General features: G+C 46.0%; 2 protein-coding genes across 8 annotated transcripts in view; one reads left to right on the top strand and one right to left on the bottom strand.

The window, feature by feature from the left end:
• Nucleotides 1–8,539, bottom strand: part of Puf (ubiquitinyl hydrolase 1 puf) — a 107,360-nt gene extending 98,821 nt beyond the window's left edge. For all 7 annotated transcript variants that reach the window (XM_077680640.1, XM_077680642.1, XM_077680643.1 and 4 more), the window contains exons 1-5: nucleotides 8,332–8,539; nucleotides 8,003–8,093; nucleotides 6,356–6,537; nucleotides 4,401–4,516; nucleotides 2,230–2,280 (exon numbers count right to left, since the gene is read on the bottom strand). In XM_077680640.1, coding sequence (XP_077536766.1) covers nucleotides 2,230–2,280; nucleotides 4,401–4,516; nucleotides 6,356–6,537; nucleotides 8,003–8,093; nucleotides 8,332–8,374 — 483 coding nt within the window. In that variant the 5' untranslated portion in view covers nucleotides 8,375–8,539. The remainder of the gene's footprint in view (nucleotides 1–2,229; nucleotides 2,281–4,400; nucleotides 4,517–6,355; nucleotides 6,538–8,002; nucleotides 8,094–8,331) is intronic.
• Nucleotides 8,540–8,808: 269 nt separating this feature from the next.
• Roh (reduction of Rh1) lies at nucleotides 8,809–16,578 on the top strand. The gene is made up of 4 exons (XM_077680263.1): nucleotides 8,809–8,988; nucleotides 9,146–9,357; nucleotides 12,728–12,784; nucleotides 16,482–16,578. Exons 1-4 carry the CDS (start codon nucleotides 8,942–8,944, stop codon nucleotides 16,499–16,501), a joined length of 336 nt encoding a protein of 111 aa, XP_077536389.1. The 5' UTR covers nucleotides 8,809–8,941; the 3' UTR covers nucleotides 16,502–16,578.
• Nucleotides 16,579–19,127: the final 2,549 nt, after the last annotated feature.

Here is a 19,127-nt window from a genome sequence, read left to right as displayed (position 1 = left end):
CAAATACCACACACAGCCAAGTAAGGACTGCACCAATCCTTTAAACTACAAAGGGGGTGCTCGATAAACGCAGTGAAAGCGACAGGCAAGACGGTGTTATCGTCACCCTGCTTTGTCACAGCTGCGCCCAACCCTCAACACAATGCATGCACAATAACGTACACATTGGGCAATATAACAAACACATGCGTTTGCATGCATACTAGAAGTGTGCAGATATCCAAAACCTCAAATACAACCTTATCAAATACAACCTTATCAACCTTATCAATTCGCGTCAGCACTCCTTTCTCAGATAGTTTTTCTAATACTAAATACTAAAAAAAATTGGCGCAGCTTGCACTAGTGGTGCAAGGCTGGAGAAACAGCAGCACTAGCAGCCCCTCTCCCTTCCATGGAGACCCGGCTGTTGCACCTCACACGGATTTTCTAACTTGTCGCTGTAAGTTATCCATCACTGGCAGCCCGCACTGTTTCGTCTGCAGCCTTTCACATCTCTCCCAAAGTGAACCGCATTAGCATGCGCTACAACCCGCCGCAACCGGCTTCACGAACTCGGCGTCTGTGCTCCCCACTTGAGGCGCAAATGCATGCGAACTGGCACGGAGCACAGCATGCGGAGAGCTCACGCCACAAACGTCTGGCAGAGTGTTCTCAAAGGTCAAGCTGGCCGACACCGGGCACTCCTCACGAGGCAGACGCTCACATGCACTCGATATTTCTTTTTTTCCACGCTCCTCACATGGCGTACAACCATGAGCAAGCCTGGACGATGCCAAGTGGTCCTCACGAGATGCACGCTCACATATGCTGGGTATTTTTTCTTGCTTTTTTTTTTTGGTATCGCTCGACAATGCTACTAAAATGTTAACAGCGCTCTGCTTTTAAAACTTGTTAGCTGAACCCTGATAATCCAGTCTGGACTTGCAATGAACATGCATGCTGTGAATAGTAAAAAGTGCTCGTTAGTTTAGATGCGTTTAGCAGAACACCGGTCAAGTCAGACAAGCCCTGAGCTGACTCATCGTAATCTCCAGAGCCCCTCAGTCCTGAGATTGAGTGCCAAGCCTTTGTGCCATTCTGAAAAGAATCGACTGCCATCCTCCAGAATACCGTGCAGGCCCCCACTGTTCTGCAGGACTTCTGCATCAACTCTCTCGACAGCTTCGCCACGTGATGAGCTCGACAAGCCCTGCTTCAGCTCAGATCGCAGCCAAGTAACAGACAAGGACCCTAAAACTTTTTGCTAAAAGGGGGAGCACAAACACGTGAGAAAACCTGTCTCCATTACTCTCATTTCGCAGTCAATCAACTCCAATTTGGTTGATCTGGACACTTTTGCCGTCTCTCGTCAGGTCAGAAGTAACGAGCTTGTAGCATGCTTGTCACAAACCCAAGTTAGCTTTGCCACAATGCACACGCTTCTGGCCTCACTGTGCAGCACATGCCGTTACTCTGGTTTTACCGCATGACTTAAAAGCTACGTGAAAAGGCCTAGCATGCACAAACCGTGCACAAGGCGACCATGCTGGCAAGAGGTGAATAAAAAATGACTGAAATGTAACAAAATCAACCCAGTACGTTTCTTTGAACAAGCTCCAGCCTTTTGGCCTGTGCCAATCAACCAAGAGCACACGAAAAGAAAAGGTGGGAGCACAGCTGAACAAAAATGTGCACAGAAATGGCGAAGTTGCGAAACAGCACAAAGCAGGAAATAAATGTGGAGTGCGGAGTACGTTCGTTGACTTGTCCACGCACCACCACACTTCTATGACGCTATATGCAAGGAGGTTTGTTTTGTGTTCAGCAAATGGCGTTCGCAAGCGCGCAATTTTTTAAGTTGTGAGCTGCGGCATTCACACACGCATCGCCAGTTACTGTTCTCATTAGAATGCTTTTTTAGTGTTTCTGCTGATAGTGCAACGCAATATTAAGTTACTGCAATCGTCGACAACATCACCAATCATGCCGAGATAAAAATATTCAACGGTACCCCTTCTATCCGCGCCGCGTTTCTTATGCAAGGTAACACGAAAGTGAATTCTCAAGAAGAAAAGTGGGGGGTGAGTTGATTACGGAAGTGGATTCATTACGCAAGTAAATACGGTACTTCACAGGACGTGTCAAAATTAGTGCAGCCTCTAAGCAAGCATTCCCAGCCTGCACCTCCAAAGCTAGTCTACCTGGAAAAGGAAAGAAGTAGACAGCAAATAGCAAATAAACACTTACGTTGACATCGCACACAGTGCTCAAGGCTGCCACCTCTGCCGGAGACACCTCCTGGCGGAAGGAAGAAACAGAGCAGTGAGAAAACCAGGCAATGGGCACTTTCTAAACCACTCCGCTGCTCTTACAGTGAAGACCAAGCCACTACAGGCTTTCCCGCTCAATTTAATCCAATCGCCATACAATTTAATCCAAGTGCCATCTAATTTAATCCAAAAGCCATAGAATTTAATCCAGGTGCCAACGAATTTAATCCAAGTGCCAACCAATTTAATCCAGCTGTCAGAAGGTTGTTCAGGGTGTTTTGTGCGGAATTAGGCGCAGCTCTGCGGGCTTTGATGCTCGTGGTGTGGAGAAAACATGGCATTCCTTGATCCATTATGTGCAAATGATCTTATGCGAACAGCGTAATATACATTTACTAACACGCTCAGACCATTGCTGTGAGCTCATCGTCAGCGAGAGCGCCGTCGATAACACACGTCAGAGGTATCATCTGATCTTCGCGTAACAATGCCTTCACGACACATTACTTAAATGCCCTTTGCATTCTCATTTTCAATAACTGAATACTTTTCTGCAGCGTTGAGCATTATTTCCGAATTATAATATCGACTGCGAGATGGTCAGAAATATCGCCTGCTGGCGACAGAAGTGTCGTCTGCTCGTGTAAAGACACGCTGGAAAATCGGCTGGGGTAACAATACGTGAGCAGAAGATACTTCTGACGATCTCATAGACGATCACCGCACGCCACCAACAGATCAAACGAGACCGCTCTCCTGGTCTGCGGGTGTTTGTAAATGCCCATTAAGCTGCGCGCATGATATTTTGCACGTAAGGCATCAAAGAAAACCACGTTTTCATCACATCCAGAGCATCAAAGCCCCCAAAGTTGCTCCTAATTCCACACAAAACACCCTGAACAACCTTCTGCCAGCTGGATTAAATTGGTTGGCACTTGGATTAAATTAGATGGCACTTGGATTAAATTCGCTGGTGCTTGGATTAATTGTATGGCGATTGGATTAAATTGAGCGGGAAAACCTGTAGTTAGTAAAAACAACCAAGAAACATATGTAGCCAGAATATGGTGACACAGGCATCAGGAGTGATAACCAGTGTAAAGGCAAAAAAGGGGCAATACTATGAGGAGAAAGGTTTGATATCTTGTTCACTGTAGGGACATTCGACTTCTCTCCACGCTCAACTCGATTAATGCTTTTCAGCTTCACGGCGACAGGAAAATTCTGCTGCTCAGCGCCAGCTAGAGCCGTCAAATAAGGCTCAATTTAATGACACTAGCGCCAGCCACCACAGCTACAATTTGGAAGAAAGCCCACAAGGGTGTCTTACATAGCGCAGAGGCAGCAGTCACGATAGAAAGAGCCACCCGCTGCCCATGGGCGACCGGGCTAAACCACATTTAGGGTGTGCCGGTAGAACTTCTCTTTTGCTGTGAGGGAAAGCCAACTTGGGGCGGGGAAATACATAGTTGAAGAAACTGGTTATCGCCGACCAAAGGTTTGGTTAAAAAGGCTAAAAAGACGTTTCGGCTTCCATACGGAATTCACTGCCAAACGTCTTTTTAGCCTTTTTAACTAAACTTTTGGTCGGCGATAACCAGTTTCTTCAACTATGTATCTTTCACCCGACCAGACGAGTTTTCGTCAAACCTTAGATTTCCTGGGGCGGGGAACTTCTGCAGGATTAGTCATTCGATATATCGAGTGTCGCTGGTATTTTTGTTCAACATAAGCATTACTTTTGCTATATATTCCCATTGTAAATATACTGCGCCCAGAAATAGTTCAATATGGAAATAACTTGATGTAAACGGGTTCGACGTAGTCAGGTTCGACCGTATCACGCGAATGCTCACAAACAATGTTAAAACATTGATAACTGTTTTTAGTTCCGAGCCATATTGTGTTAAGCCTACACCCATATTGTGTCCCTGCAGCCTGAAATTTGAGTCTTTAAATATTTGTCGCATTTCTTTCAATTAAAAAGATCTTTTGTGGTGGCATAGAGCTGAGTGAGTCGTCAAAGGGTAGTTCATTAAAATTTTTAAAGACACCCTCCTCATAAAAACAAAAATAATAATAAGAGGAGAGACCATATGGACCACTCAAGTTTTTTCCCTCCCACGTCCCGATGACGGTGGTCGTTACCTCGAGCTTTGAGTGCAGGCTGTGCTTGAAGGCCACGTAGAGGGGAAAGTTGAGAAGGAACACTTTGGAGGCAAAATGCAGCAGTTTCTCCTGGTCTTCCAGGGACCACCCGTCCACTGCGCAAAGAGATTTGGAACAGAGACGTTGGTGAGCTGTGGTTGGTGGTACAACAGGCCTGGGGACCAAACTTTGATCGCACCGCAGATGAAAAGAGGCTAAAACAAACTTCACAGGCAGTGCTAATAAACACCGGAGTACTAGTATGGTTCCGCCACCTCTGTTGTCTCGTCTCCCTATGAGCCGCCAGAAGGTAGGTCCACATTGTTACACGCCAGCTTAAATTAAATTTACTGCTTTACTTGAAACTATTTACTTTCCAAACATAATTAACGTGTGTCTAATTCCGCGTGGTTGTGCAGATATGGCAGTTTTAACAATTTTTCTTCTTTGCACTGACCACTTCGTTACACTAAGATTTACTGTCACTGTGTTTGCACATACGTTTCCTGGTGACTCAAAAACATGATTTACTGTGACACTTCAGCTAGGGGAGTGGCCTTTCTCAAAGATGGAAAGATGGGCTGAAAACTATGTCGGCAAGTTTATTGCCTTTACATATATCCTAACATTTCAGACAGATTTCACATAGTTGATAGGGAGAATAATAAAAAGGCAAAAACCTTGCTGACATAGCTTGACACCCACTCCAGGGAGAGGCGGAATAAGACAACGCATGCAGCACCCTCTCAAGTCTCCCACTACTACAACACAAACCTAACTGGAAATTTAAACAAACTCGAATAGGCCAAACGTAGGTTTCTGTAACAAATAGATTAAGCGTGCAACAGCAACAACAGTGCCAATCAGAGCAGGGAGACCAGAAAGGCTTTAATGTCTTTGTCTGTTTGCTGAAGGCAAAAACAAATAAACTGCCTCTGCAAATGCTCAGTGCATGGACCTGATAAGTGGACAGCAATCTAGGGGGTAGTTGTAGGCAGAGAAGTAGTAAGGGTAGGATTCAGCGTAGACTTACTGTGTGTGTCGAAGAGGTACACTAAAGACAACGCAAGAAACAGAATTACCCCAAGCGTAATGCATTTCACAGCAATCAAGCGTTGAAGAGAACAGAAGTTCCTAGTAACCCAACTTTTTTTTTTCTTTTCATCTCACCGACCATTCCCTATGACTGGCTCTAAAGAACCATGTTGCCTGTGGTTGCTTGGGCCTGATGTTGTTTATGCACTGATAAAATGTATGACTGCATACAAATATTGTAGTCAGCTTGCAATCAGCCCTTCAGATTTCATTCAACAAGCTTAACAACCTTCCCTCTACCATCCCCAGCACCGACATAACTGAAGGCAGGTCAATTTATGCTTACTGAAGGCAGCGCAGCACGTGCACAACACAAGGCAGTGAAAGACTGATCCTGAATTAGTAGCCTTGGCACATTTATACTTCGACCACTGCCAAAATGTCCCTCCTTACCCTTCATCTCAGAGAAAAAAAAGAAAAAAAAAAAAACCCCATCCCCCCACCAATGCTTCCCTGAATAAGTTCTTGTTAGTAGAGGTGCTAAACCTTTCAAATACTCTGATCAGCCTACAGATGGCAGATGTGTCTAAATATAAACAATTCCTTCCACTAAATGCGTGAGGGGAAGGTTCTATTTGTTTTTGGGGGGCAACCCAAAAGGAAAACGCAACTGGCATGAATGTTTACAGGGCCAGGCATAGACAAGGCACTAGACAACTAAACACTGCTGCATTTTGGAAATGGGGGGGGGGGGGGCAATCTTATTACGCAATAGGAACGATCTGAACTTCGTTGCTGTCACACCTGTTCAAACTCCCAGCAGCAAAAATTACTCGAAGCCATCCACCAAAACAGGCCTTGTAATGAAAGCACAACTGTATGCACAAGGTTAACCCAGGGTGCCCGAAAAGGCCACTCACAGGCGGCGGCCTGCTTGGCATCTTGGTTGTCCGGCAGGACGCTCTCCTCCTCGGGCCGTTCGGGGCCACTGAGGCATGGTCGCAGTTGCCGTAGCAACACTAGCACCGTCTCCAGCAGCCCCTGGATGACTGCGTTGAACTTGTCGAAGCTCTGTGCGTCCTTGTAGCAACACGTGCACTGCCTGAAAAGCGTGCAAGGCATCCACCGTTCCCACAAGTCACCAAACTTTCCACGCAACATGCTTTCCACAGCCAAGCTGTGGAAAGCTTGTTGCAGTAGCCGTGATGCAGCACAACTGTAGTACTAGTCTACACAGGCACACCACTGCGAAAAACTGAAAAACCAAAGCGTGAACTTAGACAGAAACAAACATACGGAACAACGTCCGCTTACTGTCACCAACTAGCTCGCCTCCCAATTTCACTACTACTGTGCACCCCTGTGTCCTCGGGTTGAAACCAAGCACGGCAGAACTGCGTTTGGGTAAAATAAAAGTCGACCAAAATCCCTCAGTGTCCAATTCCTTCTTTCAGAAAATTGAACAACTTGGAGCACTGACTGCCTGTTTCGAAACTGTTTGGACATAACAAAGGCCTCTGAAGTCACAAAAATAGTCGGAAGCGCAGCCTTTCGAGAGGAGTCGATGGAAGTGTCCTAACTGAATCCAACATTGTCTCATTTGACCTTAAATGTCTCGTTTGACCTTAAACTCCTAGAAAAGCGCACTGCTCTGACAAGAACATAATGTAGTAAGGCAACCCAAATAACTTACAGGTGAGCACTGCAGACAAGGCACCGCAAAAACAGAGTAGATAACGCAGCACTTCAGTTTAAGGCACCGTAAAAACCGTGCAGATAAAGCAGCACTGAAGTTTTCCCTAAGCCCTTCCTTTTGAAAGTGAGTTAAGAGACTAAAACTTGCCCGTTTTTCGTGCTTGAAAGTAGCCGGTTAAAACTAAACTACACCGGTCACATTAACACGCCTGGACTGGCGGGGAACACACAGTTGAGGAGGAGGCACTTCTTTCAAGCAACGTACGCCGCCTAGATCTCGTACAGTCCACACATCTCAAAAATTTGGTCACCACCGTGCGAGATAGTAGATCACCAAGCATCTGCCAGTGCAACTGAACCGCTATCTCATCGTATGCGGAAATCTGTCCAAGAAAGCCACAATGCGAACAGTTCGAGCTTAAAAGCGAGTGTCGTAGCCCGATCAGAAGTAGCGCGGTACGTTACAAATCCAACGGTCGGCGTACGACGAGCGGGTAAACAAGAGTTTAGGGAGCACGACGCGGGTTAGTGATAGTGACTTCTCCTGACGACTGCGTCAGATATCTTATCACACGCCCTAAAGCAAGTCAGAGGTGCACGTTGGTTTTGTTTTGGCCGACACGGATGCATTTGGTGCAATGCCAAGACGACCAAGTTTTAAAAAACAACTTCCCCGGGAACCTTCACGAAACTAAACAAAGAGAGTCCCAGAGCACAGGCGTTGTGAAAAGGTTAAGGCAGAGAACTTTTCCAGAGTTTTAAGGTCGCTAACCGCGGTCGGTGCGGAGATAAAGGCTCTCGGTGCTCCGTTAGCACGTCGGCTTGTTTTGGGGCGCTCTGCGGGCGGTTCACGGCGATCGGGCGGCACTCACCTCTGATTCCAGGCCTGCACGTAAGTGCAAAGTACGAGGACATCGCTTTTGGGCAGCGGCGAGCGCCGACCGTGCACGTTTTCGGCGTCATCTGCGTGAAAGCAACGCTCACCATTAGCTCCCAAGCGCTGGCACCGCACACCAGTTTAGAGCGTGCACCCTCCGCCCGGGCCGTGCACAGGGCGTCAGCGCACACCCGGGCGAAGGCCTGGCATCGCACGCGTCGAGCACACACCACGGCACACGGGGCACAGCGGCAAACTGGCATTATTTTCGGCAGTCAATAGGCTTAACCACACAAACCACCGACACAGTATGCACGCTCTTACATCTTTCGAAAAGTTCTAGCAGCGAGCAGCAGACGTCACACATTCTGACATCTGTTGCATTGACATCACGTCTCGTTATATCTTGTCATTTATTATGGGCTAATTTAGAAACTCGTAAAGAGAGCACATTTAGCTTAGTAACTTGAATATTTTTTCGTCAGCTGAGGCACAAGCCGCCATTACGAATACTGAACACGGCTCGGCGTGTGTTAGTGAACCGCACGGCGTTCGTTTGAGGGAAAATCTCCGCGTCACAAAGTGGCGCTAAGATTTATAACGTAACATTCCAGAACTTATAAACAAAAAGTCTTTAAATTTTATGCAAAATAAACCAAAAATAGAAACATTTTATTTCATACATTTGCAAAAATTATATTTTTAAAATAGGTGAATTATTTAGGTCGCTTTCGTTTGCAGCGCTACACTATCTTGTGAGCATCTTGCTAGACCATGCACAAAGTGGAGGGTCTCGCTACTACAAATTTTACCACCCACGACAGCGGCCTCCATTTGCCCTTCGTGTGGCGTGTAGCACGTTTGGGTGTTTCTAATACACCGTGGCTTATAACATCCTCGCCAACTAAACCATCCTACGTTAACAACACCGAAAATGCAGTCCCTGCGACAGATCGTCGGGATTGTCGCCCGAGTTTCCAGGTATCGCACAACTTCGTGTTCAAATGAACTTCCCGGCGTACCCTGCTGTAGCCACCCGCTAGCTAACAGGAATTACGAACTTTTAGTTTTGATTGTAGCGCTTAACCAGCATTGCGTGGATGTTCTTTTTTTTTTTTTTACATCGTCATTTGTACAGGCAGCAGGCCACCTCGGCAGCGGCATCCTCTTCCGTGACGAAGGCTGCTGCGGCGCCGAGTAGGCGCATGAAGTACCCGTACACCTTCACGGCCAAGATCGTCCAGTTCCCGTACAAGTTCCACTTCCAGAACTTCTGGCTCGTTCGATACTACCTGTGTGGTGGATTCGTCATCTACATGGTGTTCATGGTGTGGCCTATCCACAAGGCCGGTGAGTTCGCGACCCGGCCAATACGGTGCACATCATGCAGTCTTCTCTCGGTGACTGGCAGGCTACTTTATTCTTTCTTTTCTTTTTTTTTTTTTCAGCAGTGCCAGGGGTACTATAAAATGTTTACGCAGGGCTAGCGGTGTAGCCAAAACGCTTGCAGTTAAAGGAGGCCCGCCTTTTCGTTATTGCAATCCTCTGGTGATATGATTTGGTGAGAGGAATCTGTAAAGGGGTTACAGCGCCAGCGTCTACTTTCGAAAATTCCTTGTTGTGCATGAAACGAGAGATCCAAGGGGCGTGGGGTAAACTAGAGGGCGGGGGGTGGGTTGGTAGCAAAATTATGAACGAAGCGGTGAACGGAGACATGAACTGGGACCAGCGACCAGCGACCCTTGAGACCAGCGAAGCACTAAGAAAGATAAACTTGAGGCACGGGCATGCAGTGGAGACAGGTTCATTCAGCTGACCGAACGGTACGGGCAGTCGAAAGGAAAATTGAAGTTAAAAGCAGCTAAGATAGTGAGGATGATGAATTGGGCAGAGGGAATAAAAAAAGAAAATAAAAACTTGGAGACCTACAGGTCAGAAAAGCTGGAAGTCGAGAAAAAAGGTTTCCGTGGCCACACGCAAATCCGTGTGTTGGTACTTGAGGGTTGTGTTTGGCGGTTAAGTAAGAGAGAGTTTTAGCACTCCGTCTGTTCCATCCTTTCCGTTCGTACTGTGTTTACTGGGATGGACATGACCGCGCCTGCATGTGCGGGCATAGTGAGGAGGCCACCCCCCACCGCAAAGAATGCGCGGGCATGGCGAGGGCCGGACTGCGGAACTAAACCACCCTAACAGAATGAATGCGCGAGTGCCCAGTTGAGTCCCAGTAAGTACGCTACAAACTGAATGGACGGAGCACACAGAGCTGAAACTCTCTAATACCCCTGTAATACGGGCACTTTCAATCGCGATTGAGTCGATCCGGATCGAGCTCAATCTGGATTGGGCGCTGCTACACGGCAGTTCCAATCGCGATCGAGCTCGATCCCGCTCGAACTCGATCCTTGTTTCTCAAGCGCGATCTAACGGAAGCGGCGGTACTCTCGTCCCCGCTCAGTAATGGCACAGAAGGTGACAACTTCAACTAACGCCACAAATTGTGTCAAATAAGTTGACCCAAATAAGCGCGCGGTAACATTTACATAGTTACGTATACCTACGACCACGCGAAGTTACCAGACGCTGGCCACAAATACATTGTTAACGCCATCTGGCATACACGAGTGCAACCGGTGCAACTTCTCGATCGCGATTCGCTTCAATCACAATTGAAAGTGCCCGTGTGACAGGGGTATAAGATCGTGGATCTTGGGGGATAGCTGCAGGCAACGGGATGAGACGTGTGCATGGTGGGGCAGGAATTGGTAAACCACGAGGCATATTGTGGTGGACTGCTGAAGAGGTATACAGCCAGCAAGGGTAGATGAGGCCATGCTGTCAACTGAGGCTTTCGGGTTTGGGGAGAGGGGAAGTCTGAACTTCAGGGCCATGGAGGTGACAAAGATATGGCTGGAGTAATAGGGAAGGAATTAGAGCACAGGGTGAGCAAGTAGATGAAAATTGGCACCGCTGGAGGAGGGTGGCAGAAAAAGAATGTGCAAGTAGATAAAATTTATGAGGAATAGAACAAATAACTTGAATAAAACAGACAAGGTGCCGGCTTGAAACTAGTGCCTCGATATGAAAACAAATGTCTAGGTAGGTAATCATCATCACTGCAACACTGCAGTGCACCAAGCTTAATGTTCCAACAGCATTCCAGCCTTGTCTCATGCCATGGGGGAAAGTGGAGAGTGCGGCCAATTTGTGTCACTTGTGCCACAGCCTGAGTGGCTGTTTGCATTTTAATGTTTTCCTTGCAGTGAGCTAATTTTTTATGGTGGCCTGAATAGAAGTGCAGCAGATTATTCTGTGGCAGGGTCTTTGCAAACGCTCCACAAAAGGTGGCACCTAGTGTCACTAAATAAGGCTAGTATCTGCACTCTTTCGGCCACCACCGTGATCATTGGTGATTTCGCATCACGTGACATTCGTTTACACTGTGACGGTTCAGGAGCGGCGCCATTTTGTTGTTTGTGCGTTTTAGTTGGTCAACTCTGGTAGGCTTAGCTTGTACTCCCTGCTCTGCGGCTGCGCGTGACTGACGTCGTTCTGAATAGGAATCAAATATAACACGTGTAGCAACATTCCAGCAGCAGAAGTGTGTCGGAAGATGCCGCTTTGCTGCATCTTCGGCAGTGTTGTTAAAAAACGACCCGGTCAAAGTTAGCGACGAGGCCGTAGATGTGGCAATCTCGCAACGCTGATAGACACCAAAATGGCCGCCGTTGCTCACTTGCGTGCCTCAGTAAGCGGTACTCTGATACCTTATCTAGTGACTCTAGTGGCACCCCACACTGCATTGTACTCTGTTGCGGTACATTCCAATGAATGGCTTTAAAGAAAAAAAAAAGGTCACTCTATTGTTGTATGCCGATGTATTGTTGAAACAACGAGATTAAAATGATAGCTAGTACTACCATTTTGTTGCTTGCTATGTATGTTTTTTTTTTTTTTTTTTCTTTGTTGAGCCCTATTGAGTTTGAGTTGGGCCAGTACACTGCGTTGTCGCCTTGTGTGCACATCTTTCTACTTAGTGTAAGCAGCTGCAGTCAGCTCAACTTGATGGACCGTAGTAAATGCTGATAGCAAGCAATAGTCACGTGAAATGCGTGATGTTATTACAAATACAGTCATTGGGAACAGCGCAAGGTGTTTTCCCATTACTGCCATTTTTCTTCTCGAATCTCAAAAACTCTGTGAAGAGTGCCAGGATGGGCACCCCAAGCTTCCCCCCCCCCCCCCCCCCCCAAATGAACGGACAGCGTTACAGTGCACTGATGAGGCCGAGCAAATGTGGGCTCTCTTTTACTGTCACAGCGTATAAACTTGGTGAATGCTAGTTGGCTAATGTGCGTGCCCCTGTGCTTGTGGAAAGCAGTGGCAAGAAAAAGGTCGCGTCTAAACGGGGGTGTCCCTATTCCAGCCGTAAAAAGGGCGGGAAAGCAGAGCATGTGTAGATTGCAAACTTTCACGGGCAACCAAAAAATAGGAGCTAGCTTGTGCAAGTTTGGTTTCTGATTGCTGCAAGTTGCTGCATCAGGGGTTAAGGATCAGAACCACAGAAGAAGAGATTGCTGCCACTTGCAGTGCTTTGATTGTGTGGCGTGGAGAGTGAACACACTTCATGGTGCATTGCAACCCAATGGCGTACTGTTTTTGTTCGTTGTTTTCTGCCATTGCAGCGAGCAATGCTCACGCTTGTGTTCTCTTTTCATTGCAGTCAACTCGCCGGCGGCAAAGGCGGCCCACAAGGAACTTATGCGCAAACAGGCTGAAGGTATGTTCACACGCAAAAACCAGAGCGTTGCATCACGTCTTTCCGTAACTTGCTTGTTGGTGCAAAACAGACGCACAGGACTTGCAGCAAGGACCTGCTTGCTTGCACTTTTAATTGTGATTTTGTCCACTGTTTGTTGGGACCACGAGTACAACTTCTTATTTGGACGCTTGGGAAGTTCACACAGTTTTGTGAGATGGGAAGCCATTGGTGATAACAGCTTTTTATCGAAAGGTAATGGCTGCAGCCCTCAGAAGTGGTCCGTGGCCAAATCACTCCTCCTCACTCTGGCGAAGTGTGGATCTAAGTAGGGATGAACTTTCTTTAACTCTCTCTCTCTCTCTCTCTCTCTCTCTCTCTCTCTCTCTCTCTCTCTCTCTCTCTCTCTCTCTCTCTCTCTCTCTCTCTCACGCACGCGCACACACACACACAAAATTTCAACGCTGATGACCATGTGTAGCTTTACTGACCAAGCATGTCTCGGTAATGAAGGTGCTCACTGAGAATTTTGTTGCAACTGGCCTTCAGGTGACCTGTTGCCTGCCTGACAAGGTCGTGTTCGTTACGGATGCACAAATAGCAACGTTATTTGGGTTACATGATACAGCATAAGCAGTCGTTGCTGTCTATGCCACAAAGCATAGTAGCACATGGCGCAGTCACCAGGAGCCAACCGAAATCAATTCTGACAGATTCCCTGCAAAAGTAGCTCAGCCGTCCTGGCCCAGATCTTTGTGCCATCCAAGTGTTTGGCAATGAGTTTTTACCTGAAGTCCCACTCAAACGTAACACCATAACACAGAAAAAAAAGGTCTTCAGTGTTAAGCACCCCGGTTCCTTTGCCGAGAACAGGCTAGTCCCGGGCTGACAGGCCGTGGCATCCGTGATGGTCATTATTGTACATTCCAGAGGAATGGAGAGTCACAAAAATGTTGGTTTAAGCCCCTTAGCAGCATCATTGTAAGAAGTCAAGATATTTCATTGTACGCAACTGCAGTACCCTTAGGTCGGGGGAGTTCTCCAAGGTGGTTGCAGATTCCCAAGGGAGTATGCCAGCCAACGTACTTATTTCTCTATTATATCTTGGCCATCACACAAGTCTGTTTTGCTGTGAAGCAGCGAGACACTTCTGCTGTGTTCACGTAGCACACGTTTTTTTTTTCCCCGTAGTTGGCTCATCAGAGCTCACCTATGTGGGAAGGCTTAGCCAAATTTCAAGCTTACAAGGGTGCTCAAAACATTTACAATCACTTTCAAAGGCATGCGACCACAGCTGAGGTCGCATGGATTTTGAGCGACACACACGCATATTCCTTTTCAACAAGGAGGGGGCTTTTTCTGCTTTCGCTATGTAGCTAGAATCTTTTGCTTTTGGGTGAAATCCAACAGCACCTCCTCCCCGAGTGAAGTTTGTACAGACTGAGTTAAGCCCGATTCCTTCCTGGGATCGTGCCACGTGCTAGGATCTTTTCAATCAAAAATTTGCGCTCTGCCTTGAAATGACTTTTTCCTGACAAAGCAAGAGAATGTGCAACAGTTACAAAGCTTCGTATTGACTGTAAATCTTGACCAGGATGTGTCCGCAAAGTGTTTTAAACTCGTTTTGACAGGCTTTAAAAACTTGCCTGGAAGTAAGTTGGCTTGTACATACTTGTAGGGAGTTTTTAAAATGGAAGCATAGACCTCGAGGCAGAGGAGTAGTTTGCGTCACACCAGGCCGTAGTAAAAGCTCTACTCGCCTCTTGTTTCAAATGCCAGCAGATACTGTGAGAGTCCAAATTCACTCTCTCACTGGTTATGTGGGGAAACTTTCCAGTGTTACGGATGTGTGAGTAGTGAGTGGGTAATAGTGTGGCCTAAAATTATCTCATTGATACCGACGTCTGTGGTTTCCCATAATAGTTTCGGATTGCCAATGACGTGCTGGACATGTTCTGCAGAAGTTGTTCGGTATGTTGGGGTTGTAAGAAGCTGGTTGCTGCCAGTTCGTTGGCTGAACATGCCCAGGCAAGATGGAAGAAGTACTGTTTTCGCCACAGTGAGGGTTATTTAGGCCCAATAGGGTACCTGGGAATTGTCCTTTCTGTAAAGCTGCATAATGGCAGGTGGTCATGCATTTACCTCGTTTAGAGTACGCTATTTTGGCACCCAGATGACTACAGATCAACCCTAGAGTGTGTTCAACAACTCTACAATATGTATGTGTAACAAGTGCACAGGGAAACGCTCGGTGCCATGGAAAAGTTATACTTAAACCATTTTCCCCTACCCTTGTTCCCCTTACAGGGCTTGGGCTCCTGTCTTGAACAAAGTCATTCACTCCATTCTGATAAAAACTAAGCCTGATTCCAACCCCCCCCCCCCCCCATCCTGGTTTGAAACATATTATTTAGAGAAATTTGAAAACCAAGGGGGAAGAACCCTATGCGCAACCTGCTGATCAGTATGCGGTTATTTTGTGTCTGGCCTTGATGCCCGGAGAGGTCATGCAAAAAGATAAAAAAAAGATATCGAAGCTCCTTGTGTACATACCGTATTTTCTCGCGTATAACCTGCACCAAAAATGTGAAATTTTCAGTGGCAAAGTATGGGTGTGGATAATACACGAGGTTCTCCTTCAGTGCAGCTTCACGGCAATGCACGTTGTGCTGTGAAGCTCCCACGCAGTAACACTGACTAAGCCTTCCGTGGCAGGGAATGCGCAAAACATACAAGGACAAGGAAGAAAAAACAAGGACAAGCACACTCTAACAATTGAATTTTATTAGTTCGACAAAAGACCTATACTAGCTAAAAAGACTAGCTAAATACTCACAAAAATCTGTCTCCATAGCATGTGATGTGTTACTTGAGCAGTAGCTTTGGTGCATCCTTTCCTGTATCAAGTGTGCGGACAATACGCTAGGATTTTTTTTTCTTTTCCGGCGGGCTGAAAGTGGGGGTGCGTAACAATATTAAGGAGGAGGGTTATGCACGCGGAAATACGGTAAGCATTTCACACATGATTGCCACTGTGCACGTGCCGAATGATAGCCAACAATTAGTTTGACCTGGGAATTGTTTCTTCTGGAAATAATGTTTACCTAAATTGAATGGTGTCATCATGGCATGCTCAGATTAAGTAGCTGTAGCTGATCAATTGGTTAGGCAAGAAATTGTTTGCATCTTTAAAAGCTTCTGCACAAGAGTGCTGCACTATTGCTGCTTGCATTGTAGAAAGTAAGTTTTGTGTAAACGAAATATAATTTGCAGTGTTTCATTTTACACATGTAATGGCAATTAAGACATTTTGCAATACAGGTATGCCCTGTGTCAAAATTTTCTAGGCCAATCCTAACAGCCTTGTTGGCCACAAAGAATTCAAAGAATAAGCTTTCCTTTCAGATGTGGCAAAAATATTTTATGACAGTAAGAAAAAAAAGGTACTTTATCTAGCTTTCCGGCATAAAATGTTTCAGCCTAGCTTGGGACGTAAGCTTGTACATTGAATTTTTTGCGGACTGCGCGTTTTTGGCTTGGCCTAGAAAATTTTGACAGCTGTACATTTGTATTTGAGAAAAACTAGTAGTCTTTCCTTACATGCGTACACAACGAAGGGCATACGCAGCAGCTTGCACATGCCCTATGCCTGAGTATGCAGAGACTGTGTAACGCTGTAAGCCTTATTTGTGTTCTTTTTTTCTTTCTCCCCTTTCAGAACACCAACACCACCACTGAGGTACCGATGAAGATCAAGATGAACATCAAATTGGGTGTAGGTGCTAGCCAAGGAAATAAACAGTGAGCTGAGCTGACTTGGTCGTTTGCCTGATTTGTGCTGCCCACTGGTGTGCTTACTGACTGGTGGTGTCAGCGTGCTCGAAGAAATGAAATTCATTCGGCGGTAAGTAGTAGGAAACTGTGATTGTACCGTGCGCATAGAACAAAACAACAGTGCTAAATGTCGAGGTATGTGTGTGTGAATTTTAGACATTCCTGTGAAAATGAGGCAATGCCGGGTCAGTTGAGTCCAAAAACTATGAATACTACTAGTAAAAAAAAATTTACATTTGGCGTTGCTGCTAGACACTAGTATGCTACTAGCTTCACCACACAGCACGTGCGCGCGCGTTCGGCTTTCCCGCTCGACGCCAAAGCGCTGCGTGCGTGAGGAAATTGACAACGAAATTCTCTGGGGAGCGCTTGTTTAAACTTTGAACACGCACACACACACATCCTAAATTTGCTATTTGTAAGACCGTACAGCATACTCTCGGTACTAGCTCTGAGGAAGTCTAGTAGATGGACAAAATGACAAAATAATTGCCCAAGAGGTCCCATCTGCACCTTGGCAGTAGAAAGATTAATTGCTTCGTGCGAAAAATGCTCCACCAAGTTGTTTTGCACTTCTAAAATGCAACTGAATTGACTGAAACCAAAGAGGTGGTTCCCATGAGATGTGACATAATTCCGTTTAATTTTCTTCACTCTCAGCGCGGCCGTTCGATGCGACAAAGATTTTGCTCATGGGAAGAATCGACAATTGCTTGTCTTGCAGGGTTTGCACAGGTCCTTGAAAACCTTGAAAACCCTTGAATTTAGAAGTGTCACTTTCAAGGCCTGGAAAGTCCTGGAATTTTTAAATGGTCCTTGAAAATCCTTGATTTTTCGGGAGAGAATCAATGGCCCTGCCTTTTCACAAGAATTTAAAGTGTTTGTCGTGGATTTTAGGTGCTAACAAATGTAAAGAAACATTGTAACAATCAAGTTTCAGTGTATTGCGGGAAATTACAAGTTTGGTGGATTTTCATTATTACGAGGCAATATTAGGAGCAGGCACTTCTCAATCCAATCCACGTCACAATAAATCCAGTGAAAGCCGGCTTCTGTTCTCTATCTTGCATTTTCGATCTAGTCTGTGGACGCTCACTGATTGCATGTTTGCTGTACCTCCTACGCTCCATCTGCGTTTGCTTTTACCTGCAAATGGTGGACGTGTACGTAGTTCGTCCTGCCTTGCAGCAACACTTGCTGATTTAATTTTAGCTGATACTCTTGCTGACAAAGCAGGCGATGCAGGCAACATTAATGAAGTTTTGAAATCGAACAGCCTGAGCAAAACACAAAAAAAAAAAACCTCTCAACACCAACCATGAAATAAAAAAAAGCTGGGGAAGCATTCACGAACCCGTTAGCACCCATCTAAATGTGCACTAATGTGCTTAGTTATTGTGGAATAAAAAGCTTTTGCATTGTGTTAAAAAAGTTATAAATAATCCCAGATAAAACATTAGATGGGGACTTTGAAAATGTGTTTTCTGGTCCTTGAAAGTCCTTGAAAACCCTTGAATTTTTGCTTTTAAAGCCTGTACGAACCCTGGTCTTGCATTCTGCTCTGAAACATTTGTGCATTTGACAGGCCGCCAATAAAAACCTGCCGAAGGGGTCACTGAAGACCGCAACCTTTCTCATGATCAAAAAGCACACAAAGCAATTTGATGCCAGGTGAGCATACAGCAACATATTCATTCCCTAAGCTTAGGCTATCCCTAACATTAGGCAATAATGGTTATAGGCTCCGTCCTTCTCTTTAAAAAATATAAATTATTCCGGCCTGTGTGAATATTTGAATGTATTATGCGCGTACATGGCGTTCCCGGTCAAAAGTTTTAAAAATGGAATAAAAATGCGGATGACGCAACCACGGCTGGTGCTTCTAGAGCGCTTGTGCTCCTGTGGTAAGGATTTGAAGGAATGAATGGAAAGTATGCCGTCTGCACCAACAATGATGCAGTAAGCCACAATATAATTTGAAGTGAAGAGGCAGAGGCAACACAAAAGAAACCGCAACTGGTAATGTCACTGGCAATGGAATTTGAGAGGGGGGGGGAGCATCAATCCCTGAGGGGATCAGGCCCCCGAGCCCATAGAGTTTATTTGTATGAAACTCTATGCCCGAGCGAGCCCCACCGCGTAGTCGACGCCCAAGTCTAGCTGCACATCTTCGAAGCATTTCACTCACCCTTGTTTTCTAAGTGTGCGAAGCCCTGGAATTGCACTCTGTATTTTCCAGTAACTATAGACTGTGGCATAGTCATTGTTTAATCGTGCTCCTCACTAGCACGGTTAATAATGTGGGCTTGTTGGTACATAAATAAACTTATAAAAAACAGTGCTACGGTGTGACAAAGAAGGCGAGACGGGGGGCTGATTCGGAGGGCGATGTTCGGTATTCTGGACCTCCGCAATTTGGTGCTTGGAATTGCTTAAATTTGGTGAAGGATTAATGTTGTTCAATTGTGAATATAGCTTTCTCCCCCCCCCCCCCCCCCATCTCTATCTCTCTCTCTCTCTCACTCCCTTT

Source organism: Haemaphysalis longicornis, unplaced genomic scaffold (assembly GCF_048455015.1).
Source record: "Haemaphysalis longicornis isolate Haplotype H1 unplaced genomic scaffold, Haemaphysalis longicornis Haplotype H1 scaffold_8, whole genome shotgun sequence".
NCBI classification, from domain to species: Eukaryota; Metazoa; Arthropoda; class Arachnida; order Ixodida; family Ixodidae; genus Haemaphysalis; species Haemaphysalis longicornis.
The sequence above is the reverse complement of the archived record's forward strand: the minus strand, read 5'-3'. Positions and strand labels throughout refer to the sequence as shown.